The following is a 12,554-nucleotide window of genomic DNA, read 5'->3' on the forward strand; positions in this document are numbered from 1 at the left end:
AGGCTCTGCTGAAAAGCTCAACTCAAATCAGGAGAAGCCACCTTCCTCTGAAAAATTTCTGTTCCAGCTGGTTAAGATTAAGAACCACTATGTAACTTCAAGAATTGCAGTCTGAGGTTGAGCCCTCCCTTGGCTTCCTCTCCCTTTTTCCCTGTGTGTCGTGCCTTTTAGACAATAAGCCTACAGGTAGCGAAGGTTTTGCTTTATTGTACGCAGAGTGCTCTGAAAGCCTTCCTGGCTGAAGCATGGGATGCAAATGCTCTAAACTTTGTACTGCTTTTGATATTTTCTTCTATTGCTGTACTTGCAAACGTGCAATGGGTTTTTCTTTTTTAAATCAGACGATGGTGTACATAAATGTTTATGACTGAATGAAGAAATATACAATATTATGCAAAGCCACCAGAGCAGAATATGGACAATTTTGATACTCAGCTCTTCACCATCATCATCCATCATCCAGTCTAAAAAGCAGAGTGGGATGATGCACAGAAATGGAAATTAAGTTTCCAACGAAGGAGGAATGGCTTTAAAAAGTTACGGACTACGCGGAAATGGAAAAGCTGACAGCAATATTAAGAGATCAAAATGACAAACTTTTTATACAATGAACGGAGGCCTTTTTTTTGACTATTTGGAAAAGCACCTGGAACAAATGAAATCGCAGGCAGAATTTGAGATAGCAGCAGCAGGATAAAAATGATAAAGAGGATGAGTGGGGGGATTTTGGTAATAGACGAGAATCTGATATATAATGCAGAAGAAAAGAGTTTGAATAAAAACACTGTGGAGGTGGGAAGTCGGTACATGAAACAATGCAACTAAGTCAGTTTGTAAAAAAACAGGAAATTCAATAAAAACTATATTGGAAAAAAGCAGTGTGATGCAACTAGCTAGAATAGATGCTTCTTCGGGGTGGGAAGGGAGGAAGATGGGCAGGGGGAAGGCTCCCAATTGGACACACATTCCTAGAGAAACTTCAGCCTAGATCTGCAAATCCCCACATTTGCAAGTTCACCCAGGACTGCCTCTCTACCCACTGTCACTGACGTTATTTACCCCGGCAATGCTGCCCTCTCTCCCGCTCATGGACTGCAGGACGGCCTTGTCCAGCCCCAGCTTGAGGCTGGCTTTGTCAAACATCTCTCGCTCGTAGGAGTTGCGGGTGATGAGGCGGTAGACCTTCACTGCCTTGCTCTGCCCGATACGGTGGCAGCGTGCCTGGGCCTGGAAGGAAGAGGAGACAAGAGCAGAAGAAGGCAACTGAGAATGTGAGAGATACACCCACTGCACAGACCCCTCTTGGGACAGAGAAAATTGTGGTTTTCTTCAAAAGAACGCTCCTCTTAGTGGCCAGAAACAGGAGCAAGGAGAGTTAAAGTTTAGGCCCTTGGGAGGCAGTAAGTAATATTCACTGCAATTATAAAGATTGATTTTACATTTATGGAAAAAGTAGGCATACATACATATATAGCGTTATTTTCATAATTCCATTTCTGACCACTTTTAATAAAAAGTAAAATTGCAAGTCATAATGTAACATCATAACACATCATAAAACAAATTACTACAATGCTACTGCCTTTGCAACCCGCCCTGGAATAACATTCCGTTTTACGCTAGTACTACCATCCGGTAACAGAAAGGTCCTAGAATGCCCAAAGACCTCCCATTTCTAAAACCATGTCTGGATGGGAGGCAAATGGAAGGGATTCTTGGGGAAAGGGGATAGGTGCCAAATTATGACACAAAGAGGTTGGATACAGGTAAAGGACCCCCGGACATTTAAGCCCAGTCAAAGGCAACTTTGGGGTTGCGGTGCTCATCTCGCTTTCAGGCCAATGGAGCTGGTGTTTGTCCACAGACAGCTTTCCAGGTCATGTGAACAGCATGACTAAACCGTTTCTGGCGCAATGGAACACCTTGATGGAAACCAGAGCACACGGAAACGCTGTTTACCTTCCCACCACAGCAGTACCTATTTATCTGCTTGCACTGGCATGCTTTTGAACTGCAAGGTTGGCAGGAGCTGGGACAGAGCAATGGGAGCTCACTCCATTGTGGGGATTCAAAGTGCCAACCTTCCGAATGGCAAGCCCAGGGGGCTCAGTGGTTTAGACCACAGCGCCACCCACGTCCCAATGCTTGGATACAAGGAGGAAAGGGTGTGTTTGTGTACTGCTCAGTATCTGTGTATTGCTCAATAGGCAGAGTATGAAACTCTTAATCTCAAAGTCATGGGTTTGAGCCCCACGTTGGTGCAACGGATTGATGTACTGCAGGGGGTTGGACTAGATCAGAGGTAGGCAACCTAAGGCCCGGGGGCTGGATGCGGCCCAATCGCCTTCTCAATCCGGCCTGCGGACGATCTGGGAATCAACATGTTTTTACATGAGTAGAATGTGTCCTTTTATTTAAAACACATTTCTGGGTTAGTTGTGGGGCCTGCCTGGTATTTTTACATGAGTAGAATGTGTGCTTTTATTTAAAATGGCACCTCTGGGTTATTTGTGGGGCATAGGAATTCGTTCACATTTTTTTCCAAAATATAGTCCGGCCCCCCAAATGGTCTGAGGGACAGTGGACCAGCTCACAGCTGAAAAAGGTTGCTGACCCCTGGACTAGATGAACCTCGTTGTCCCTTCCAACTCTACAATTCTATGATCTATCCATCACAGTTGTAGCCTGTCCTGTCTTGCCCAGGATGGCATGTATAAGGTGATCCCATCTGATTCTCATAACAAACTTGCAAGGTAGGTTAGGCCATGAGAGAAAAAAGGTGGGCCTGAAGTTACTTGGTAGGCAAAGGGGGCATGGGTAATACATGTTTTCACTCAGCAGACATCAGAGCTTTGCCTGTGGACAACACCCAGCCCTCCAAGCCCGCCCCCCTTGGCAGAAGACTGCCTCTTCCCACCCTGAAGGTGTCCCTGCTTGCTGTACCTGCAGGTCGTTCTGGGGGTTCCAATCCGAATCAAAGATGATGCAAGTGTCGGCAGCCGTCAGGTTGATGCCCAGCCCTCCCGCCCGCGTGCAGAGCAGGAAGACGAAGCGGTCTGAGTCAGGCTTGCTGAAGCGATCAATCGCCGCCTGCCGCAAGTTCCCCCGCACTCGCCCGTCAATGCGCTCGTAGAGATACCTGCGTGGAGGGGCAAGGCAATTAGGGAACACAGAGCCTGAACGAGAGGCGGCACCCCATACAGGTGCCACAGGGAGTCATAAGAGTTAAGAACCCCCTGGCAGGAAAGCAAGAGGCTAATGGACCTAGGCATGGCATGCCGCAAAGCCAGGCTGGTGTGCATGTCTTGAATTTGCCACCCCCAGTAGGCTGAAGACAAGAATGTGCAAATACAGTGGAACCTTGGTTTTTGAACTTAATCCGTTCCGGAAGACCATTTGGCTTCCGAAATATTCGAAAACTGAGGATCAATGGGCTGGCTGAAAAGTCAATGGGAAAAAATGAAAAACGTGGCTTGGAAACCGTTCAGCTTCCAAAAATCCTTCAAAAACAGAAGCATTCACTTCTGGGTTGTTGGTGTTTGAGTTCCGAATTGTTCGGATTCTGAAGGGTTCGACAACCAGGGTTCCACTGTACAGTGGGGCCTCGCAAGACGAAAAGAATCCGTTCCGCGAGTCTCTTCGTCTTGCAGTTTTTTCGTCTTGCGAAGCAAGCCCATTAGCGGTTTAGCAGATTAGCGCTATTAGCGCCTTAGCGGGCTTAACGGATCAGCTGTTAAGCGGCTTAGCAGATCAGCTGATAAGCGGCTTAGTGGCTTAACGGATCAGCTGTTAAGCGGCTTAGCGGATCAGCTGATAAGCGGCTTAGTGATCAGCTGTTAAGCGGCTTAGCGGATCAGCTGATAACGGCTTAGCGGCTTGGGAAAAAGGGGGGGGGAAAGGAAAAAACCCCCGCAGGAACTCGCAAGACATTTTCGTCTTGCGAAGCAAGCCCATAGGAAATTCGTTTTGCGAAGCACCTCCAAAACAGAAAACCCTTTCGTCTAGCGGGTTTTCCATCTTGCGAGGCATTCGTCTTGCGGGGCACCACTGTACATGATTTCCCCCGCTCCCCTTTCGGATAAGACTATGAGTCAGTAACTGGCCCAAGGTGACCCAATGAGCTCCATGGCTAAGTGGGGATTTGTTTGTTTTCATTTTTTTATAGAAAGTATTTCAACTGAACAAAATAATGTAAAAAGAAAGTGTCCCTAAAAAGAAAAAGGGGGGAAAGTATAATATATCACTACACATGCAAAGAACTACCATTTCATACATGCTTATACAATATATAGATACGTGTGTGTTAATGTTATCCAAATACATATAGGGTTATTTATAAACGACATTTTTTTAAAAAAGTGTGTTCCAAATATCATTGTACAGTGGTACCTCAGGTTAAGTACTTAATTCGTTCCACAGGTCCATACTTAACCTGAAACTGTTCTTAACCTGAAGCACCACTTTAGCTAATGGGGCCTCCTGTTGCTGCCGCGCCACTGGAGCACGATTTCTGTTCTCATCCTGAAGCAAAGTTCTTAACCTGAAGCACTATTTCTGGGTTAGTGGAGTCGTATGTAACCTGAGGTACCACTGTACTTGGATTTGAACCCTGGTTTCCCAAGTCCAACACCGGGTCTCTTCTCGGCACAAGCCCTCACCTCTTCTGGATTAGGTAGTCCTCCAGGATGTCGAGGCAACGGACCATTTGGGAGAAGATCAGCACCTTGTGCCCGCCGGCCTTCAACTTGGGGAGCAGCTTATCAATCAGCACCAGTTTCCCAGAGGAGCGCACCATGGCCTGCAAGGGGAAATCATGGGGCAGGTGGTGGTGGCAGGAATCCCGGAACTCGGTCAGGATCTTCTCCTCGGCACCTGATTCAGCGGAGGGGGCAGAGCAAGAGAGAGAGGGCATGTCAGAATAGACTCACAGGGTCCCTGAAGCCAAAAGGCAAAGAGCCTGAAAGCACTGAAACTATACCGCAATGTCCCCCCCCAAAGTAATGAGAACTAGAGACCTGCTTTTAAAAACCAGCCCTGCCCTATTTCTACTGATCCAATGTATCAGAAATTCTGTCTCTGAAATGATCTCCACCGCCCTCCTGCCCACCCGGCTAACTTGCCGTTGATGAATACATCATTTATGTATGCGACCACAGCTGCTCGGATGTTATTGGACCAGAGATGAAAAGAAGATAAAAGTCCAGACCAGAGAATAATGGCAGATTAAGTTGATGGATTATGCCAAAACAGCAAAAACGATCGGAAGAATCAGAAATCAGGAAGACCCAAATTCTAATAAAGAATGGGGGAAATTTATAATTTATCTTAAAAACCATTGTAAACAGTTAAAATTGTTAGTAGGATTGGAATAACACCTGTAGTTTAATGGTGAATTTTGGATATAACGGAGATGTAAAAGATTTGGATTATTATAAAAGATGCAGGAGGAAATGACTAACAATAGTTCCCACAAAGGGGAGGAGGAAAGTCCAGGAGATTCTTTGGAGTCTTGTCTTTACATTGTATGTTGGATATGTCATTGTAAAACTGTACAGTCGTACCTCGGAAGTCAAACAGAATCTGTTCCGGAAGTCCGTTCGACTTCTGAAACGTTCGACTTCCAAAGCGCGGCTTCTGATTGGCTGCAGGAAGCTCCTGCAGCCAATCGGAAGCCCCATTGGAGGTTCGAAAACTGGAACAGTCACGTCTGGTTTTTGATTGTTCAGGAGCTGGAACGTTCGACTCCCAAGGCGTTTAGGAGCTGAGGTACAACTGTAACTTGAAAAACCAATATAGATATATTAATATATACATTAAAAAAAAAACACTTGCCGTTGATGAGGTAGGGATGGTTGCAACACTTGCGTAGCTCCATCATGGTGTTGAGGAGGTTGGGCATGTTGCTGTGCCCTGCCCCTTTGGACAGGAAGTTGAAGTTCTTCTCCAGGATGGCCCGGTAGTACTTCTTCTGGATGTTGGTGAGCTCCACCTCAATGATGGTTTCCTGCTTGGGGGCCAAGTTCTTCTCCACGTCCTCCTTCAGCCGCCGAAGCATCATGGGCTTCAGGATGGCCTGCAGTTTCTGCACCTAGGAGGGTGGACGGAGAAGAGATTCTTTTAACGGCTGGGCCTATCTGGGAGCCAGGGCCAAGATGGAGGAGGAACTCAAGGTCAGTGCCTGAGAAAAGCTTTCCATGTGGTTCTTCTCATCTCCTTGGGTTGTGCGTGTATATCTTACTATATAATAAGATTGCCATGCCGTTGTCATGCTGCAGTTCATGGCAGCCATGGCAACCCCAACGTGACGACGGACCAGCAGGCAGGCAGGCTAGCAAGCAAGCAGTTCGGGTGACAAGCAGCCCAGGTGAGCTGTTTAAAGAGAGTGGGAAGCGCCTCCCCCTCTGTATTAAACAAAGCAGGAGTGGTGTTTAAAGCGGGGGTGCTGCTGAAGAAAATGGTCTGCCAAGCTGCCTCCCATCCTCCTTAAAAAGGGCTGGGGCAAGCTTTGAGGAGGTGGGTGAGGTGAAAAGAGAGGAGGGAAGAGAGGTTGGAAAAGGAGTTGGTGGGTTGGTGAGTGGAGAGAGGCAGCAGTCGTGTGTGTGTGTGTGTGTGTGTGTGTGTGTGTGTGTGTAAGGAGGTGGAGAGAGACAGACACACAGAGAATTAACCAAGTAGTGTTTATTGGAATGGTTTGAGAGCAAGAAGTGGTATAGTAGGTGAGATGGTCAGGACGCTGGAACCATGACTCCTGGGTTCAATGTCTGCTGGGCGAGGGACAACGGGATACAAGGCATTAAAGAGAAAGGAGACCCGCCCTCTACAAAAAGAAAGAAAGAAAGAAAGAAAGAAAGAAAGAGAAAAACGGATGGGTAGAGTATATTAAATTGGGAGAGTAATGGGGAATCTGACTGCCCTGGAAGAAAAATTGGTGGAAGTCGCCACACTGGGATCAGTTTCAATTGCTGCAGGCAGATGATGTAGACACTCATGTGGTGAGGGCAATTATCTGACTCCTGCCCACCATGGCTTTTAAAATCTAGTAGGAAGGGACTGGCTGGTTGGGTCCCGGGAGCGGATAATACCCAATTACAAGAGGGAGTTATGCCCACTGCCTTGAAAGAAGCACAGTGGTGAAGCCCACCCACCCTCTGTGGATCAGAGCTACACTGTGCAGTCTCTGAAATTCCCTTCATGGGAAGTGAACCTGAGGGAGAAGCCAGTGGAGGAAGGACGAGGGCCAAGTGCCGCTGCTTACCTGCTCCTCAGTTTTGAGGTCACCAAAGTCCTTGAGGAACTCTGATTCTGAGGGGAACTGGGAGGGCTCGAGGAAATGCAGGAGGCTGAAGAGTTCCTCCACTGTGTTCTGGAGGGGGGTGCCGGTCAGTAACACTTTGTGCTCCTAGAAGAAGGGGGAAGGCAAAGGGAGGTGTCAATGCACAAGCTCAGGCCTGCCCCATAGATGAAATGTGTGCGTGTGCATGTATGTGAGCAACTGCAAAATAAGTCAGGCCCTCCAATAAGCCCCAAGGTTTTAGGTAACAGGAGAACGGAGAGACTGGCACGTATGCCAACAGACTCGCTTGCAGGTCTATCCGAGGTTTGAGGATAGGGAAGTTGAGCCTTGCTTACCAACCCCCATCTACAAGTGGCAAATCAAACAACTGCACATATATGTCCAAAAAACTTTGATATCATTTCTGTTAGATGTGGGGAGGAGAGAAAAGGCAAAGCTCTATGGGGCTATGCTGAACCCTTCAACACTGGAGACATCATGTGGTTTGGCCTATGCACTTCTAGTGGGGCATCTAATTTGACTCATGAATCCCTTTCCCCAAAAACCTATCCTTTGTTTTAGCAGGGGATTCTGTTGCAACCCCCTCCCTGCTTCAGAAAGGGGCCTGCATCTCATCCCTTGCTAAAATGAAGGGGTGGGGGAACCCCCATTGCTTTTCAAAGCATCTTGCACCTGACATCACTGAGACAGGTGGGTGGTCTGCAGAGCCCAAAAAGGCTTCCCACTCCTGCTTGACAGTCTTAAGGGCTAGAAACTCATTTTCCCAAAGTTGTGTACTTCATCTAACCCTTGTAAGCTAGAAGCAAGGTTTGACTCCTGACACCGGGGAAGGCAGGAAAGCAAAAAATAGGGTTCCCTTACCAGGTCCATGTGCTTAAGACTGTCCAGCAGTTTGCAGTTGCGGTTCTTAAGGCGATGGGCTTCGTCAATGATGACGCAACGCCACTCTATCTCCCTCAGCTCGGGGCAGTCCGACAGGATCATCTCAAAAGTAGTGATCAGGGCATCAAACTTGTATGCGCCTGGAATCAGGCGGCCCTGTTGGGGGACAGAAAAGAAGGCATTCAGATAGTATATGAGCATTAAGTTACTCAAGGTTTTTGTTTTCTCCCCCAACATATGCATTTCTATTTATTAAGTTGCTAGTCCTTCTTGTTGTTATTAATCCAAAGGCAAATGTACAGAAACCGTAAAGGGGCAGGTGAGATTGTGAAGATGCAATCAAATCCACCACCTCTACAAAAAAGTAGGAATGCTGGGAACTGTAGCTTTGCAGTCAGTTCAGAATGATGGGCTTAATCCCCAAACTTGCACTTTACAGAACTATAACTCCCAGATACCTTTCGGTGGGGATGACTGTGTAAGCAGACATGGCACTGGAACAAAATTCTTCATCTCAACCATCACCCAATGCTCACTTTTGTTGTACCCCCCCCCCCCAAGTCATGACAAACCTGACTGCTGAAGTGTCATCACCCATCAGTAGTAATGTTCAAATCCCCAGAGGATGTGCTCAGGAAGGCAAGGGCAAGTGCTATACCCAAGAATCCTTTTTTCCTCCGTTTTTGCACTACTACAGAGCCCCCTTCCCAAGCAAAGATCGTGCGTTAAAGACAGAGCTTTTCCCATCGAAAAGCTATTTTGTAGACTTCTTGATATGGACAAATAGGGGACTACCTGCTCATTGACAAATTGGGAAATCAAACAGGAAGACCCAGGAGGATCAGAGTCAAGCCAGTTTCTCATCTGGATGCCTGTGTTCCATTCCTCTGGCTCGTAAGCTCAGAGCCATCCTACCCAAGCACGAAATCGTTTTGTTTAATTAAGAACACAAGAGCAGCTCTGCTCTGGATTAGACCAATTTGGTCCATCTGATGGGACTTGCTTGGATTCTTGTAAACCGCTTTTTGGGGGAAATACCATACCCGGGAATCTTTGCAGTACATCTCGTATTGCTGGATCATCTGGCGAGAGGCAAGGCTGCCGTGGTAGACGATGGTGTTCATCTCGGTCCAGGTGTTGAACTCCCTCTCCCAGTTGGTGATGGTGGAGAGAGGGGCGATGACCAGGAAGGGCCCCCGGATGCCCACGTTGTAAACCTCCTGCAGGAAGGCAATCGACTGGATGGTTTTGCCCAGGCCCATTTCGTCGGCCAGGATGCAGTTTTGCCTGAAGAGGAAGACAGGGCAGACTCAGTGGTGGTTCTTTTTTGGGGGCTTTCAGGAGCCGGTTGGTCTATTCAATAGCTGGGATATTAAGGATCTAAGGCTGCAAACCCTAAACAAATCCAATAGGGACTAAATATCATCACCTCTTGAGACTACACGCATACAATTGCACAATTGCACTGTGCCCATTGGACCAAGGAAGTGCAGCATTTTGAACCGGACGGACAATGCAGCACCCAAATAATTTCAGATTTATTTTGCCTTGAAGTAAGCAAGTTTTTAGCCCTCAAGGGTGTGAAGGGAAGCTTGAAAGTTTGTGGGGGGTAGGGAGGGACAGACACTACACCTGCTGCAACCTTAAGAAGCTGGAGGGGATCTGCTAACAATTACTGGAAAAGACACCCTTGGGAGATAGAGGACTCTTTTGTTGGATGCTTTGAAGCAAGAGGTTGGATGGTCATCTGTCATGGATGCTTTAGTTGAGATTCCTGCATTGCAGGGGGTTGGACTAGATGACCCTCGAGGTCCCTTTCCAACTCTTAAAATTCTATTACAGTGGTACCTCGGGTTAAGTACTTAATTCGTTCCGGAGATCCGTTCTTAACCTGAAACTGTTCTTAACCTGAAGCACCATTTTAGCTAATGGGGCCTCCCGCTGCTGCTGCGCCGCCAGAGCACGATTTCTGTTCTCATCCTGAAGCAAAGTTCTTAACCCAAGGTACTATTTCTGGATTAGCAGAGTCTGTAACCTGAAGCGTATGTAACCCGAGGTACCACTGTATTCTAATTCCCAGATAGATGGGAGTGGGTGTTTCACTGTTCTATACAGCTCTTTGACCCTGTATATATACAGATGAGAGAACCCATCATACCTTTAATTCCCTGATTTAGCACCCAGGATACAAATGCGGATGACAGCAGAGTGTTCTGCTCTTCTCCTCTCCTTCCCTTGGGCTCACCTGTTGTACCAGTTGAACAGCAACCAATTCACACCCTCCAGCTGATACTCTCGCAGTCGGTTGCCGTTCTTGTATTCATGAGACAGCTCTAACTTCTTCCAGGAACCAGCCTGGGGACGGGCCTGGAAGGAGAAAAGTATAGAGCTTTGCACCTCAGGAATCAAGAGCTGCAGAACCTGTGGGACTCGGGATACTGTGGGACTCCAACTCCCATGAGCCCTAATTCAGCACGACCTAAGGTCAGGGGTGAAAGGAAGGCCACCAATTCTCCATCCTTGCAGATAGAACAACCTCTAAAGATTTCCCATTAACGTATCAGGACTGGAATTTATTTATTAAGAAGATTTTAATATCGCCTTCCTTCCCTCACCCCCAGATAAAAAATCCAAGTCGGTTAGCGAGAAATAAAATGGACAGGCGTCTTGCTAAATGCAAGGTGGTTCTTTTAATGAGATTCAGAAGCAATACAAACACACGTGAGTGAGAAGATTAAAGATTTTATTCTAAACAGCAAGCATTATATACATTATCAAGCAAGCACTTCGATCTGCCACTGGGAAGCCCTCAAGAAGCGGCAAAGTGACCCCCAGGTAGCCTGAGGTTGCAGGGCCCTGGGGCCATCAGTCCGTGCACAAGCTTCTCAGAACTATGCCCCAAAACCATCCGATTTACAGATAGCTAACTTGTTAGCCTTGATGCCTTGCTCGACTAGCTAGTGCAGATTATTAATTAGCTAGCCTCCTCTTCCAATACCACATGTTCCTCCAATGAATGTCTAACATCAAAGAGGGTCAGAAGGTACCCTGCATTATCACTTCCTTCCAACAAATTAAAGGCTGTTCTCAGCCATCAAAGAGCAGAACAAGAGATAGAGAGGGAAAGTAAACAGAGGCAGGAAGACATGACCATGTCAGATCACTAAACTCCTCGAAATACAAATATCTTCCAGAAACGATTGCCCATACAACAGGAATATACAGTGAGCATTAAAACTTTTTTTAAAAAAAAATCAGAACCACAACCAACAGGAAAAAACCCAAAACACCCAAACCAAAGACCCATTGAAATAACCAAATTATTCCTTTATGAATTGCCTTCCTTCCTTTTTTTTTTTTTTAAAAAAAAGTCACATTTAGGGACTCAAATATTAAAAGATTTTTTAAAAATTGTCTTGATCACAGTTTATAACCAAAAAATCATATAAATATATTGAAAAACCAGTGGGGTGCAAAGCCTCACATAGATGCAATCATCCTCACTTGCAAAAATTAAAACAAAATCCTGATTTTTAAAGCAAAAATTAAAAGAGTAGGAAGAATGAAAATTTATTACACTTATATCTCATTTTCCTCTTAAGTAGTTCAAAGAAGCATACATGGTTCTGTCCCACTCTCTTTTAGCCTTACAACAATGAAGTAAAATAGGCTAAAAGAAGTTGGGTCACGGATATATTTCTTGGAGCAAAGAAGCAGGTGTTCCAACATTACCCAGAGCCAAAATTGCAACAACCACCCCCACAGAAGATAAATCCACGTAGCAGAGAAGTCCACGTATCAAGAATTCTGGGGGAAGGGGAAATGCTGAGGCGTCACTCACCACGCGCTTCAGCTCCGGGTGCCTAGACTGGATGCGTTTGAACTCCCGGACCTTCCCCTCATCCACGTCCTCTTTGAGTTCCCATGTACTGTCCTCGTAGGGGAGCGAACACCACTTCACCAAGTAATAGATCACCGGCTGCAGAGTGTTCAAGAGACATGTGCATGCTTAGGGTCCATTTGCAAGCTACAATAGCCTCTTTATTTAGTCAATAGATTTTTATTTTTTGCACCTGTACAGCTATATTCAGAGCTGCTCAAGAACAAGCAAGCTTTTTTCTTTAAAAAAGAGATAAAAGGTAAAGGTAAAGGACCCCTGACGGTTAAGTCCAGTAGCGAACGACTCTGGGGTTGCTGCGCTCATCTCGCTTTACTGGCCGAGGGAGCTGACGTTTGTCCGCAGACAGTTTTTCCGGGTCATGTGGCCAGCATGACTAAGCCGCTTCTGGCTAAACCATAGTAGCGCATGGAAATGTGGTTTACCTTCCCACCAGAGCGGTACCTATTTATCTACTTGCACTTTGATATGCTTTCAAAC

General features: G+C 46.4%; 1 protein-coding gene across 4 annotated transcripts in view; it reads right to left on the reverse strand.

Moving 5' to 3' along the window:
• The window catches only part of CHD8 (chromodomain helicase DNA binding protein 8), a 66,438-nt gene that overhangs the window by 24,794 nt on the left and 29,090 nt on the right, over positions 1–12,554 (reverse strand). For all 4 annotated transcript variants that reach the window (XM_080978809.1, XM_080978806.1, XM_080978807.1 and 1 more), the window contains 9 exons: positions 12,018–12,155; positions 10,422–10,543; positions 9,220–9,463; positions 8,156–8,332; positions 7,256–7,399; positions 5,833–6,088; positions 4,659–4,872; positions 2,944–3,139; positions 1,060–1,227 (listed from right to left, as the gene is read on the reverse strand). In XM_080978809.1, coding sequence (XP_080834935.1) covers positions 1,060–1,227; positions 2,944–3,139; positions 4,659–4,872; positions 5,833–6,088; positions 7,256–7,399; positions 8,156–8,332; positions 9,220–9,463; positions 10,422–10,543; positions 12,018–12,155 — 1,659 coding nt within the window. The remainder of the gene's footprint in view (positions 1–1,059; positions 1,228–2,943; positions 3,140–4,658; positions 4,873–5,832; positions 6,089–7,255; positions 7,400–8,155; positions 8,333–9,219; positions 9,464–10,421; positions 10,544–12,017; positions 12,156–12,554) is intronic.

This window comes from Podarcis pityusensis (assembly GCF_964106645.2).
Source record: "Podarcis pityusensis genome assembly, chromosome: 13".
In the NCBI taxonomy this organism is placed as follows: domain Eukaryota; kingdom Metazoa; phylum Chordata; class Lepidosauria; order Squamata; family Lacertidae; genus Podarcis; species Podarcis pityusensis.